We start from the raw sequence: 14812 nt of genomic DNA on the forward strand, positions 1-14812 counted from the left end.
CGGAGGCACATGAGTGTGAAGAGAGCGACTTTCATCTTCTAGTGTTGATCTCACCGAAGAAAAGTATCATACACTTTCTGCTTTGTTGTTGTTTTGTTCTGTATCTTACAAAAGTATTTTTGTTGTTAGAACCAACGCCGAAGAAGGAGGTGACCGCGTTCTCGACAGGTGACATAAAATATTTTGCGGTGAAGGAGATTCGGCGCTAACTTTGTTTTGCCGCTCGCGTTGTAAGCTTTCGATTAGGCTCTCAGCAGAATGCGCGAAGTCTTCTTGCCAGTACCTGGCTACCGTTTCGTGCTGCTTGGTGCCGACTATCAGCTCGTCGCCCGGAGTTTCCCAATGAGAAGAAATCAGAATAGTTGGACGACCAACTCGCACTCTGGTGGACAATGAGAGTGGCGAGTAAAACTTTGAACGTTGAACCAGTGTATTACTTCTCTCGGAGTGCGGAATCGCCGAAATATAGCCATACCGCGAGGTATTTTATTATTGATTCGAAGAGGTTCCATGTCAATCTCGGTAATTTCTCAGTCAGCGTCGTGCAGATAACCAGCTCTGCAGTAGTTTGCGATGAGAATGCTATCAAAGTCAGCGAGCTCTTGAGCAATTTGGCCACGTTCATATTCCTCCCTCGGGTTTATTTGTCGCGGCGCAGGTCATACTCCGCCTGAATCTCCTGCGCGGACTTTCCTGACGTCTCAGGAACGAGCCTCACCGCCAGAAGGTAAAAGACCACAAGAAGCACCACAAAAGGCACATATGCATACCTTTTCAGCGCTACGGAGACGTACGGGTACGAGACGCCGACAATTAAGTTGCACAACCAGTTGATGCCGATGCACAAGGACGACGCCTTAGCACGGATCGAGTCCGGGAACATATCGGCCGTCATGACCCACACGAGCGGGCCCAGAGTCACGCCGAACACGATCACGTACAGAGCTGTGAATACAACGGCCAAAACCGCCACGTCCATGATGAAAACCACCGTCATCCCGATCGACATCACGACCATGCCCGCCAACCCCCACAGGATCATGTTGCGGTTGCCGAAGCGGACAGCGAGCACACCCGTGAAAATTGCCGGCCAAACGTTGATGAAGTCGATGATAAGCGTGCCCACGCGTGAGTCTGAAACGCCCGTGTCGGAGAAAATGCAGCCGGAGTAGTAGAACACGGCGTTGATTCCCGAGAGCTGTTGGGCGCACGAAAGCAAGATGGCACCCGCGAGTTGCAGGGGCAAACACCGACTCCTTGGTGGGCGGTTCACCAGCAATCCTACCCTCCTCCGAATCGACCAATTTGTTCGACACCGCCAGCCACGACAGCACCTTCCGACATGCTGTTCACCGTACAGGCGGGCGATCACCAAGCGCGCTTCCTCTCGGCGGTTCTGCGTCAGCAACCACGCTGGACTTTCCACACTGAGTGAAGGTGCAAATAGCAAGAACAAAACTCCGAGGACGCACGGGAACGCCGCCAAGTAGCGCCAGCCGTATCCATAGCTGCTTTCCGCGACGACGAAGAAGTAAATGGACGGGAGTACGATGCCGATGGTAACCGAAATCTGCAGCCCCAGACCCAAAGTGTTGCGCATGTGGGGAGGTGACAACTCGTTCACATACGCGCCAATCGTTCCCGTTGCAGTACCGGAAGCCAACCCGGCGATGAACCGCCCCGCAGCAAATGCCCAAATACTGGATACAGTCGCCCGAGTGAGACCTCCAGCGATCATGAAGATGCAATTGAACAGCAGAACCTTCTTACGCCCGAACTTGTCGCTGAAGTATCCGCAGCACAGAGCCCCGATCATAGCGCCGAAAATCCACGCGTTCACGGCGAAAGTCCACTGGACTTCGAGTGGCCAGGGAACATGAGGCACGTGCCTTTCGTCACCGGACGAGCGTCGCACTCAGACGTTGTGTTGTACCGCGACAGGTTCATTTGTGAAGTAGACCATCCGCTCTGGAACGGTTGCAGCAACGACACCAGGACGCTGGTGTACAAGAGAGCCTTGGGCTTGAGTTGCAACGCAGCAGCCTTAGTGGTGTCGTCAAAGGCTCGAACGTGGATGTTGACGCCCTTGTTGGGGGTGTCAATACCCTCAAAGTACGCCATGTCGGTTCGATTGTGATGCTCGGGCACCATTCGTTCGGTCTTCTAGACAACAGAAACGTTTGCGTTCGTGGCGTAGTGCTGTTGTCTTAGCTGGGTAAGCTGAAAGTGGAAGATCGGCAAAATTGCACGCTTTTTTCGGGGTGATTGATTGATTACTGCGGATTACTCGGGTAGATACAGATCGTGTTGAGGCTTTGAAGTTGTAGCTTGGAGTTGAAGCGGTTGGATGCAAAGCCGAAGGCCGACAGAACCAACCATTACGATTCGGTATCTACATTAGCCCCCCCCCCTCCCCCCGCACTGCACGTTAACCTGTACTTAGGTAATAAAAACAAACATTTACAGCAAAACTTGACATACATAAGTACTCTTTGGCAAATTGACCAATGCGTGATGCCATCAACCCCCCAGTCGGTAGTACGATAGATACGCTCAAACGGTCAAGCCGGTTGAACTTACAGTTTAATCGCCCGTCAGTGAGCCGTGGTAAGGACCACCCCGTCGATCGTTTGATGTATGATTCCACGTGCGTGCGTTCCTGCTCACCATTTCGTATCGTTGCCAATCCTACCAAAAAATCATTGGCCTAATTTGAGAACTTTTGGCGCCCCCAAATTGAGCTTCAGGTTCAGGTAGGCCGGGCTTGGCAAATCAAAAAGCGCAGGCAAGCTCATGGAAGCCAACGTACCGTAGACGATTGAGGCTCACTTCGCCGGCGTTCTTTCAGTTGGGGATCGACTCCAACTCGTGCTATGTGAAGGTACATACTCATTTTCAAATGCGTTGTGGGGTGTGCTAATTACTAAGATACTACTACTTGTTGTATATTGATGTAGACGTTTAGCTGGTGGCAAGCGGATTTATTCAGCATGAAAAGAAACTGGTAATAGACTGCATTGGTGCTGATTGGCGGTGCATGCAGTTCGGATTGGTGCTGTTGGGTCCACATCCACGCTTTCGTTTGTTGCAGCTTGCGCACGCTGGGCCTGTTGGCCGTGCACTGTTGAGCGTTTGACTGTATACAAATGCAGGTGGTACAGGTGCTGGGTTTGAAGATACACTCCCGGATACCGGTGCTGCTGTTGGCACGCTGTTGCCTTCTGCTGCCTGTAGCACTACGCGCCGTTTACGCTCTGCATTGAGTCGACAACGAAGTTTGTTCAAATCCAAGCTTCCGGACGGGTGCATCTGCTGGTACTTTGCGACGATACTCGGCCACTTTCCGTGAGCCCCTTTTCGAAAACTAGCCGCGTGCTCCAGCAGAGCATCTAGAGTGGTTTCGTCCAGAATTTCAAACCGACTTCTTTTTGGTGAGTGTGGAGCTTCTTGGCTACTTGAATTACTGGAGTTGGTCGCTGGATGGGATGCGCAGCCTTATAAATAAACTCTTTGGAGATTCGGTCGCGGTGAAACAGGACCCTTTTCACGTCATTCAGAGGCTCACGGAAAAATGTTCTGATCAAGCTCAGCGAGGCTGGCTCGCGAAGCGACTTTTGGCAGCAATCTACGACGTAGAAAGAAAAATTCGATCGCCAAGTGCAACAGCAGAAAAATTTGCGGAAGCTGCCTCTAGTGTGCCAACATCAAGTATTCGTGTATCTACCAGTGAATGGGAGGGCTGTGTCAACAGCAATCTCGAGCAGATTAGGCAAGGAGACCTTTTTGTTGAGGAGAGTGACTACAGTGAAGGTGGCAGTACGGTGCGAGTGGTGTCTACAAGTCAACTTGAAGCGATTCATTCAAAGTTGAGAAAACTTCTGGATCGGGCGCTTTCGATCGAGGTTGGGCTGCGTATCCTGGATATCTTCCTATTACAGGTTAGTTTTCTTGCAGGATATTTTTTTACTGGACGGTATGTTAACCCTTTCATTATGGTTGTAATACTAGCATAATGTCAAGGTCGGAGCCAAGTTTAGGCGGAATCCTGAATTTAATGCGGTTGACTTCATAACACTGAGTCGCAGTGCTGTCTTATGCCGTGGCATTGTTCCTGATTCGCCTCAGCTAGAGTACGTCAACGTACTGCTAGCAACTCGTCCAGGCCCGGTTAGCTTGCGGCACAAGTATAGACCCGGTGGCGAGGAGGCTCCTGTTCACCGCCCATGGGAAGCACTTTACGACATGATCCCACTTCAAGCAGAGCGAGCAGAAGGAACCTTGCTGCGAGATGACACAACACAGACCGATATTCAGAAGCTGCTGTTTGCTTCAAGGCATGGACGTAATGAGCTGAGTCAACAAGATTTTGTCGAAAACCTTGGTTTGGAAGCTGAATATGACGATCCCGCAGAGTTTTCAGCTCACGATTTTGCCCTGCTAAAGTTACTGCGTGCAGAGCAGCTTGCGGCTAAGATTGCTAAGTGGGAATCCTGCGAAGTTGTCGCTACGATACTATACAACACTGCTGTCAGACGGCTCGATAACCCCAATCTGGACATTAAGAAACGAGGCTTCCGTGCCATTGCTCGCAGACTTGCTGTAATCGACTCGCAACTTAAGCAGCCTTCAGCGAAGGTGGTATCCAGTGTCTCTCGCATGCTCGTATTGAAAGGATCCACTAAGCTCGATGATGAAACCAATTTGCCGAAAGAAAAGGCTCTGCAGGAAGAATTGTTCCAGCTACTTCGATTACCGGTCGGTATTAAGCACGTCAAGCAAGTCTACCGCTCCGTGTACGATTTTGCTGCCTACACATGCTCGGGAATCAATCAGAAGAGTGATGAATTTCTGGAGTGACGCTGGGATTCTTTGCGCCGGTCCGTAAGCTACAAGCGTCGCAGAGATGAAGGTGTCGAACTCAACACTTCTTCGTGTAACTCCATCCAACCTCCAAACGCCTCCGTAGAGGCACTCGCGCAAGATCCGTTCACAGACAATAAAGTATCTCGTCCACCGAAACCTCTTGCACCGGTAGATGCTTCTACACAGCAGCTACAATTTGGCATGGCTGTTTGTGTGTCAGTACCAGCGACCAACCCCAGTAATTCAAGTAGCCAAGAAGCTCCACACTCACCAAAAAGAAGTCGGTTTGAAATTCTGGACGAAACCACTCTAGATGCTCTGCTGGAGCACGCGGCTAGTTTTCGAAAAGGGGCTCACGGAAAGTGGCCGAGTATCGTCGCAAAGTACCAGCAGATGCACCCGTCCGGAAGCTTGGATTTGAACAAACTTCGTTGTCGACTCAATGCAGAGCGTAAACGGCGCGTAGTGCTACAGGCAGCAGAAGGCAACAGCGTGCCAACAGCAGCACCGGTATCCGGGAGTGTATCTTCAAACCCAGCACCTGTACCACCTGCATTTGTACACAGTCAAACGCTCAACAGTGCACGGCCAACAGGCCCAGCGTGCGCAAGCTGCAACAAACGAAAGCGTGGATGTGGACCCAACAGCACCAATCCGAACTGCATGCACCGCCAATCAGCACCAATGCAGTCTATTACCAGTTTCTTTTCATGCTGAATAAATCCGCTTGCCACCAGCTAAACGTCTACATCAATATACAACAAGTAGTAGTATCTTAGTAATTAGCACACCCCACAACGCATTTGAAAATGAGTATGTACCTTCACATAGCACGAGTTGGAGTCGATCCCCAACTGAAAGAACGCCGGCGAAGTGAGCCTCAATCGTCTACGGTACGTTGGCTTCCATGAGCTTGCCTGCGCTTTGCGCCAGCTGAGTCGCCGAAACCATATCGACGCGGGTAGATCTACTGCAACAGTGATGCAGGATGCCTAGCACGATCAAGGCCTCGCCCCCTGTTCTTGTTAGCCACAGCACTAGTCAGAGTACAGGCCGCAGCAGCTCTGAGCAGCCACTTGATACGGCTAGCTGTGGTAAGTCTGTCCCGCTCAGTAGTCGGCTTCACATCACCACTAGAGTATGCTGCCATATCAGCACAAGCAAATCGAATAGTTAAGAACATAGGTCACCGCATACATCTCATTAGGATCTGCAGCACTTACTTCATGCACCGTCCGAGCTTGCGGGCCCGCAGTGCCTCCACCGCAGTGACGGTTACTGATCTTGTTGGCATCAACTTGCTGCTTCGGGCGAGCTTGCTGAATGTTGTCTCCTATTGGCTGTTATATTTGTCGGGGGTCCCAGGACAGATGTCAGGACATGGTGGTTTTTGGTGACTTTTGGTGGCAGTTGGTGGCTTTTGGTCCCAGGATAATCCCGACAATACCGGTCAAGCCGCCCTTCGGGTGGCGGCGGCTGGCGGGCCGCAACCCCGGTCAAGCCGTTCTCTGTTGTCTACTGTTTGAATCTCCTGACATCCGCGAATATATTCTTTCTGGTGGGCTATGATTTCCATTTCGTAGCAGTTGTATTTATTGTACCCGAAACTTTTTGTCTGATATCGATATCGATTCCAAGGCTTCTCGAAGATCTCACTCACCGGGGCGTAAGCATTTTGCCAGTGTCAACAAACTGTATTAATGCCACATGGCAGCGATGAATATATAAAAAAATAGCCGCCTGCAGCACTGAGAGAAATTCTTGTCGACCATATCTTGGGAATGACATCCACCGTACACATCTATACGGTGTGATGGATTGCGCACTTAGATGGCAACGCATACGCTCAAGAGCTATTGAACTAGTTCCGAGCACGACACAAACGGGCTTGAGTGGGTTCGTTGCAGGAGTTGCGACTCAATGTACGGTAACGCACTCTAACCATCAAAACCTGTATCGCTCAGCAGCACGCAAGACCTGGCACTCACCGGCAATCGTACTGCATTCGCTGCCACCACTCGCCACTCGCTGCAGGGGCTCTAACGAGACAGCCTACGTCTCCGCGCCCATGAGACGGAGGAATAGGGACAGGTACTTTGTGAAGTATACATGCTATCGAGCACTGGCCACGTTGTGTTACTGCCGCTCTTCAAGTCCTTCCCAGTTTCACGCAGCAACGATAACTTACGTCGGCATTACAGACACCGTAGAACTGAAAATGTGTGTGCCATCGATATCGCCACAGTAACTCCTGCTATCATCGTTGCGTACAGAGAGGTACGTCGTCGGGAGCTCGTTGGTATGGAGGTAACGCGTTACTCATAGCATCCAAACGAATGAGTTGCGATGCAGAAGTGTCGACCTCGATGGGAACGCGCGTGGTTGCACGCCAGCGGCTCATTTATTTGAGCAGGCTACAAGCAGTAGCGCTCGCCTGCAAGTGCATGCATGTACTTAGACGGAAAGGAAAGAGCGCTGCTGCACGCTAGAATCAAGATAACGAGATCCGCTCAAATGGCCAGCGAATGATGAATCCAGAGTGCAAACGCCTGGGGCGTTCGCATTGTGATATCCGTCACGATCCTCGAAACGTTCACAGACGACGGATGGTTGTGTCTGACCGATTTAGTGCGAGGACGATAGGCAGGTGAAATATCTGGTACAAGTTCCCCCGTAAGCCTCGTTCATTATCCAACTAGCTTCCAATCGACCGAACACGTTTCTTCCTTTACCTGTGGATCTTATACCGTCGTTTCCGAGCTACTACGAGTCTGAAGTGCAGTCGACTAGCATCTACTCAGCAACAGACTGTCACTACGAATGGAAGGCTACTTGATTCGCGTACCGGTTGAAGCTTGCTTCCCCGACTCGCGTCCTGCGTGGAGACAACGGCCTGATGGCAACGGACCGGTCCGGTCGCGGGTGCTGTACTACGTGATCGAAGAAGGCTACTTGCGCGGCTACGAGTCCCCCGACTCGGTCGATGAGCCCGTGGAATCCTTTCAGCTGACTACGCATCGCATCGAGGTGAACGCCATGTACTCGCTGAACATTTTCGAGTTGAAGGCGCGAATTGCGTTGGTGCCACCAGTGCAACAATTCGTGGAGGACACGTCCAGCTCGAGCTCAGACAGCAGCGACAACGATGACGCCTCTGGTCGACCAGACCCCCACGCATTTGTGCCCCAGATCGCTGTTTCCTCCTCTGTGGAGGTCGTGAGTGGGAGCTACCACGTCGTCTTCTTCGCGGCCAACAAGGATCTGGTCAAGAAGTGGTCCGTGAAGCTGCTGAACTGGAACAGGTTCGTGTTTGGGTCCTCGGATGATCTCGATGAAGCAGGACTCAAGCGAGCGAAGGCCGAGATAGTCGAATCCCTGCACGTAATTAACGCTGCCGACCGATTCCTGCGAGCAGTTGAGCTGCGACCAACCGATGTCGTGACCACCGACAACGCTGTGAACCGTTTGCCGCCTGCAGACCAACCAAGCGTCATGCCTGCTCCAATTGACCTGGCGAGCATGACAGCGGTGCACAACGCCCTCACGCCGACTGAGACGACCAAGATCACCGACTCCGCTGACGTCGTAAAGCCATCCGACTCGAATGCACAGACGTCCAACCCCTGGTGGATAGCTCCGTTCGGAAGAACGAGGAAGATTACGTCGCATTCTCTAAGACGTTAGTTAGAACAAGCTGCCAAGTGAGTGGCTTTGAGAATGGATTTCAGCCTGCAAACTGTAGTTGGACGCATCCTTCGACCCCATTTGTTTCTGTGAACTGGCACTGCAGTATCTGCGTGTAGGTGCCCAGGATCTTGAACTCCCTTGCTTCTTGTTGCTCAGGTCTGTCACTTTTCAAACCATTTCTAGCCGGGTATTTTGCCGCTGATGCGTCTTCATCCATGGGCCCGATTGATTCACTGGGGATTACACGATACGTCATCTTCATTGAAATCTGTGCGCTGAGAGCTGATCGCTTGGAGATGCTGATTTCAATCGGCTCCATTGACTGTGCGTCGGGGCATATACAGAACCTCTCGTTGCCAAAGAGCAGGTGTAAGGTATCAAGGATGTCTCCTCCTCCGTGAGTGCGTGAACTGCAGATGATGACCTGTCGCGCAAATCTTAGCGCTGTCATCTCCTTGGCTGCAGCAGACACCGATGCGATAGTTTCACCTTGGTTCCCACCATCTCGTCCGTGGCCTGATTCCGTGCATCTCAAAATCTCGAGAGTCAACGCGAGGATGTTCGCTTCCAACGAAGCTCCAGCGAGGAGCAGCCCGTTAATTTTGACACGGTCCCGCTGCAGATCTTTCAGCGCTTGGCTGAGTGTCCACGACTTGTACCGCTCTTCCCGTGCCGTCCCATTCAGACGATCGATCTGCGAGTAGAGTGAACGAAGCGGGATCACTAGCGAATGCTGCTCACCAATTGTAGCCGAGGACTGCGTCATTATCTCCACCCATGTGGTCAAAGGATTCAACTTCTCGGTACGTTCGCCATCCGTCTCAGCTTTTGCAGAGGCGTCGTTTAACTCGCGGATACGCGCAAAGAGATGGTTTCGGCTGATCTCTGCTGAGATCAATCGTGCCCATGTTGTGGCTTCTGCGGCTGTGACTACATCCAACACCAATCTCATCCTCCCCTTCGAGTCGAAGAACGCGAAGGCGTTGCGATGCGGCTGGTCCGAGTCCTCATTTGGAACGCTGCTTTTGCGCACAGTCCAGTCCGTCTCTGATAGATCGATTTGGCTCAGCGGACTGTTGTCTTTCATGAGCCGCTTGCTTGTTTCCGATGCACTGCCGTCCCGCTCACGCCCCATTTCAAACACGAAGTCCGCGCAATGTGTTCGACTTGAGAAGAAGTACAGCATGTGGTTATCACAGAGACAAGCGTACTCCTTGCGCTGCGTCCTCCAAAAAGTACCCCACTCTGCCGTCACGACCCACCCTTCCAATACAATAGAGACACTTCCATCTTTGCCAGCGATATCCCACGACAATCTTCGTACCAGATTCTCTTTTGAGTCATCATAAACAGGGAAGGTCTCAGGTCGTGAAAGACCAACGCCCGTGCGCGTCAAATCATTAACCATCGCCCTTGCCAAAGCCAACAGGTCGTCTGCACTCAGCGAACTACCACCCAGTATGGCATCTCGGAGAACAAATACCAGCTTTCGAACGTCCTGCTGAAGAAGTTGCATGCGTTCAATCATTTGCATGCCCGCTTGGAGAAGAATGCGCTCCGCGTACTTGCGCGCTTTGGCGGACGCCCTACGCTCTTGGAAACCGGTAAACAGCAAGCGCCTTCGCTTGCCTCGGGAGTTGGGGCGTCTTCGAGCCCCTCGCCTTCGTAGAGCTGATTGCCTGACAGTCGAGTTTTGGACTAAATTCCTCAGCTTTACCTCTGGATGAGCCTTCAGCGCTGCTGGAGCCAGTGGTTCTATCGCCACACTGCAGCTTTGGCATGGTGCTGGCTTCCTTCGAGCACTTCGGTCCTGATTTAGCTGCCAGAGCGGGGTTATCGCCGTGGACAGCGGCCGAAGCTCCTCCACTGTCCTGGGAGATGACGACCTAAAAAGTGGCGATATCCTAGCCCGAGATTGCTGAGAGCTGCTCTCTGGGATCCACTCGGATATCTGTGGACTAACATGCTGGAACTCGAGGATGTCCAGCTCCTTAACTTCATCCACGACCAGCATTTCGGCCACCAGCTCTGTACACCGGCGCACGAGAGTGAGCTTTCCTCGGCGAAACGAGGCTTTGGATCTCTTAGCCAAACTCGGCTCCGTGGCTGGGTCGGCGTCACAATAATTATCAGCGCAACCTTCACCCCCGTTCCTGTCGACTCCAGCATTTTTCTGCATAGCTCCTCGCTTCCCCAGGACGACCAGGAGATCCGCTACAGTCATACTCGCCGCGCATTCCACTCGAACCAGCTCGTCCGTCGGTAGAACAACCCTGATACAAACTCGACGTCCGTTAGCGCACACCCTTTAGGCGTCGAACTTGTCGGCTGTTCGTACCTCACACACGTAGTCCCCTTCATGGTCACTAGATGATCTGTGGCGCCGTGCTAGCGGCCGAATCTTGCGCCTGCGCTCGAGGTTCCGTTTCATGAGCCAAAGGCCGCTACGCCGAGACTTCTCCTAAGCGTCTCCGCTAGATCCTCGAAGAGACACCACCATCCCGATTTAACTGAAGAGCGCCTTTGTCTTAATGTCTCAATGCTACCTGTTTGCTAGTGCGGGATGTAGGCGTTCCCGAAGATGTCGGGGCTATCTCGAGCGAGGTCCCAGACCCACGGCTCATCCTTTTTCGGGTTGTACGTGGTCAAAGGGAATGCGTACGGGAGTGGCAGCAGCTCTGTCTCGGATACCCCAACGCTGGAATGTTTAGCCGCTTTACTGCCAACCGCCACGAGGCGCGCAGGAGGGCCATTGGCTTTTGACTTTAGTAGCTGGGGCAGGAACATCACGCCCAACTCGTACGACCTGATCATGAGCTGGGTCTTGTTCTTCTGCAGTGCGCCCCACGCAGCTTTGCTCAAGTTCGAGCTCGTCACGATGACCCAGTCCAGTTCACCCGCTTTCTCGTCGCTAGGATTGAAGCGAGCATACGACTTGATGTGCGGCATGGCGTTTTGTCGGTGAAGCTCCTCCGGCGGCGTCCATTTGCGGAGATACTTGTGCAAGAATGGCTTCATGTTCTTCAGCGGACACGGGATTGACCGCCCCGAGTTCCATCCTTCCAGTGAATTCCGCTGCGGTTACCGCCAACAAAGCCGAGTGAGTAAAGCGTGGTGGGTCAAAAGGACAAACACGAGAGACCATTTTGCTACGAAAAGAAAGCTTACCACATCGTCGACGGAGGGCCAAATAATGTGCAGTGCCTGAACTGGCATGGATGTCGGGGAAACGTTCTTCTTTCCTGGCAACATGCTTTCCGCAAACTCTCCGAAGAGCCATTTCTCGTCTAGCGACCCCAAGCTTGAAAACTGCAGACCAGACGGCACTGCTTAGCGCACGATCGTGATATCAGAGAGATCACCACGTATTGCTACTCACCTGGCAGATCAACGGGTTGTCCGTCGGGGGTACTTTGTACATCTTCAGAAGTCTAACGTAGCATAGTAAGAAAACAGAGCGTGGTCTGTTAGGACCACATTCCATCCTTCAAACCGACCAATGCAGTAGCACTTACTTCCGTACACGAAGGTGCCCATACTTCTCCATATCTGGAACGACAATACAGTCAGTCAACCACTTAAGCGTCACGATTTCCAACACAAACTGTTAGCTCGAACCTCGTACCTTTTCCTTTGTGAACTCCTGGTACTGAGGGGACGAGCGCGACGCGTGCAGCGGAGAAGTCGAAGCGCATCAATTCTCCACAGAAAAGCTTGACTTGTGCTCCCAGGGACGACAGGTAATGGACAAGGTCCGCCTCGAAGTCATTGATTGCTGTTGAGTTGTCGGCCACAGCGTCCTTCTCTTCATCCTCACTGCCATCAAGCACCTTGAGCCCAAAGTCCTGGAACCACACGCCCTGGGTCTTGGTGTTCCAGTCGTTGGACAAGAAGTTGGCCGTGAATATCGCCACCCGCACCTTCTCCGGGTACAGCGCCACCAGCATCTTGGTGTGGTGCGTCCCGTACGCGATCGGCAGCGGAGGAGCCACCGGCGTCACATTGGCGTACTCCCGACACTCCTTCATCATCCTACACCCGCCGCAAAGCAACAGCAACAAACGATCAGTACATATACGCACTCAACTGAGCGGGGAAGATACTGCAGCTCTGTCAAGCCAACGCACCCCTGTCGGTCTCTCTCGCCGTGAACCAACAGCACCGGCACGTCTCTGAGCCTCGGACACTCGGCGAACAGCCACGGCAGGTCGTACATGTAGTTGGTCAATAGACAGCGAGAGAAATCCCCCTCCAGCAGGTCACCCAAGCTCTTCGTATGCACTGGAACATGCATTATACCACAACATAAAGTCAATATTCACGAATAGAGGAATGCGCTTCCACTTGACCGCACCGTTGGGCGCTGCCGGGGCATTTTTCAGGCACGTCAAGTGGAACGCGCACTCGCGAGCGTCCACAGTAGCAGGCGGCGTAGTGGCGCCTTCCGCCGCCGCGAGCTTCTGGCGCTTGGATGCCCGCTCATCGTCCGCCATCACTTCACTTCAACTGTCCGTTTTTGGCTAATATCGGTGTATTTTTCAAATTATCCAGAAATAAGGCGTTATTTGTGGACTCACTGCGGAGTTGGCCGAGCAGCATGTCCGGAGGAGCGGGCGGCGATGTCGACCGCGCGCTGAGCAGCATCCGCGCGCGCGCCGACCACCTGCGCCACACGGTGGCGCGCCTGGAGCACAACTTGGCCTGGAACCCGGCTAGTACCTGGTGAGAGCGCGTGCTGGCGTCGCTATGGCGGGCTGAAGGGCACCCTTATTTGGGGGGGACGTTGACTCACTCTGTGCTGCTACTGTCGCTGCTGCTGCGCTTGCAGGCCGGAGCTGCTGAGCCAGTACATGGTCATCTCCAAGCAGCTGGAGAACATGAACGAGGAGATCCCGGACCTGGTGCAGCACTTTGCGTGCGTGCCGAGGATGTCGACGCCCAACCCGGCGGACATCCCGCTGCTGCTGCGCACCCGAGAGGACCCGGAGATGGAGGAGGAGGACAGGCAGCTCATGGCCGACAAGCCCCGCGAGAAGAACACGGAGGCGCTGCAGAAGCTCGTGATGGCGCACAACGACTCGGTCGAGAGCCTGGAGGAGACGTTCAACGAGATGTCGGACGGCCTGCTCAAGGCCATCCGCGTCAACAAGTACGTGGTCAAGTCCAAGCCGCAGAGCACGCAGAGCCAGCAGTTCAAGTACATCGAGTCCGGCACGTACGAATAGACGCAGAGGAGCTGAAGTTGAAGGTGGAGGTGGAGCCGAGCGGAGCTCTTGTGGACAGCGAGCCTTAATGTTACTTAGTTATATTCTTTGGTACCGGCTCGGGTGTGGTGTATCTTTTGGGTTGGATTCACTCGTCGGAGCCTCGCACAGAGGAGCTGGTGGTGTCTAGGGTGTCGCGCTTGGTGCGCAGCGCAGCGAGAGCATTGTCCGCGCTGATGTACGACGGCAGCATGGACTCGGTGTATCGCAATCGGTTCCAAGCAGGGAGGAACGGCAGGCCGAGGCAGTGCATGTGCATGTGCGGCACCGACGCAAACGGCGAACGATGAAAACCAAATCTGAAGGCAATAGCAATGCAATCAGTACCCAGCGCGGCAAGCTTGCAGCAGCGATCAGCTCCACTGCACCAGCCAAGAGGTAAAGAGCAAAGTACCCACCGGCAGTTTCCAGCGTCAATAAAGCCATCTTTCGCCAGTATTTCCTTCCCCGTCATCAGCATGTGCTCAACTGCAGCACCGGAGAGGTAAGTGCCACACCATACACAGACCGTTGTCAGTTGTAAGGTGGACCAATGGTAGACGACAGGAGTTGAGGTCAAGTCCTGCTACGTACGCAGATCGTAGTGGGCCGGCGTGAGGTCATCGACAGAGCGGATGTGCTCGTGCGGTATCACTAGCACGTGCTTCTTCGCGCGCGGGTTGTGGTCCAGCATAGCGATGACTCGCGCATCCTGCAACAACAGTCAACAGCTTCAGTGCGCTTGAAACTCGACGGAGAGGGCGCCAATCCACGCGCTTTCAGGCCCAAAATCTCATCTCTTCTCCTCCTCCTCCTCCTTCGTACCTCGTAGACGATGTGGTTCCTGGCTCGGAGCGTCTCGCAGCAGAACGCACAAGCTCCGCGGACGCCTCTCATATGCGGGCGCTTGGGCCTGACAATGCGAATGCCCGCTCAATGCAGCCAGCACAACCGTGACGTCGCCTCTTCGTTAAGTACGATGACGTCGTCGTTCCCACTAAGTCCGATCTCCCTGCCGT

General features: G+C 53.3%; 4 protein-coding genes across 4 annotated transcripts; 2 read left to right on the forward strand and 2 right to left on the reverse strand.

The window, feature by feature from the left end:
- Positions 1-640: 640 nt before the first annotated feature.
- PHYSODRAFT_333793 (hypothetical protein) lies at positions 641-2121 on the reverse strand (the record flags this gene model as incomplete). Its single annotated transcript, XM_009531007.1, has 4 exons — positions 641-713; positions 795-1256; positions 1335-1784; positions 1859-2121. 4 exons carry the CDS (start codon positions 2119-2121, stop codon positions 641-643), a joined length of 1248 nt encoding a protein of 415 aa, XP_009529302.1.
- Positions 2122-3485: 1364 nt separating this feature from the next.
- On the forward strand, positions 3486-4013 carry PHYSODRAFT_505831 (hypothetical protein; the record flags this gene model as incomplete). The annotated part of the gene is made up of 1 exon (XM_009531008.1): positions 3486-4013. The coding sequence occupies one exon, from the start codon at positions 3486-3488 to the stop codon at positions 4011-4013; it is 528 nt and encodes a 175-aa protein (XP_009529303.1).
- Positions 4014-8090: 4077 nt separating this feature from the next.
- PHYSODRAFT_505563 (hypothetical protein) lies at positions 8091-13043 on the reverse strand (the record flags this gene model as incomplete). Its single annotated transcript, XM_009531009.1, has 10 exons — positions 8091-8535; positions 8649-10279; positions 10316-10608; positions 10696-10823; positions 11213-11625; positions 11719-11851; positions 12066-12099; positions 12176-12582; positions 12678-12831; positions 12905-13043. The coding sequence occupies 10 exons, from the start codon at positions 13041-13043 to the stop codon at positions 8091-8093; spliced, it is 3777 nt and encodes a 1258-aa protein (XP_009529304.1).
- A 93-nt stretch (positions 13044-13136) lies between these two features.
- Positions 13137-14702, forward strand: PHYSODRAFT_286339 (hypothetical protein). The gene is made up of 5 exons (XM_009531010.1): positions 13137-13272; positions 13379-14113; positions 14213-14282; positions 14388-14505; positions 14619-14702. The coding sequence occupies exons 1-2, from the start codon at positions 13148-13150 to the stop codon at positions 13773-13775; spliced, it is 522 nt and encodes a 173-aa protein (XP_009529305.1). The 5' UTR covers positions 13137-13147; the 3' UTR covers positions 13776-14113; positions 14213-14282; positions 14388-14505; positions 14619-14702.
- The last annotated feature ends 110 nt before the right edge of the window (positions 14703-14812 follow it).

This window comes from Phytophthora sojae (assembly GCF_000149755.1).
Source record: "Phytophthora sojae unplaced genomic scaffold PHYSOscaffold_5, whole genome shotgun sequence".
NCBI lineage: Eukaryota > Oomycota > Peronosporomycetes > Peronosporales > Peronosporaceae > Phytophthora > Phytophthora sojae.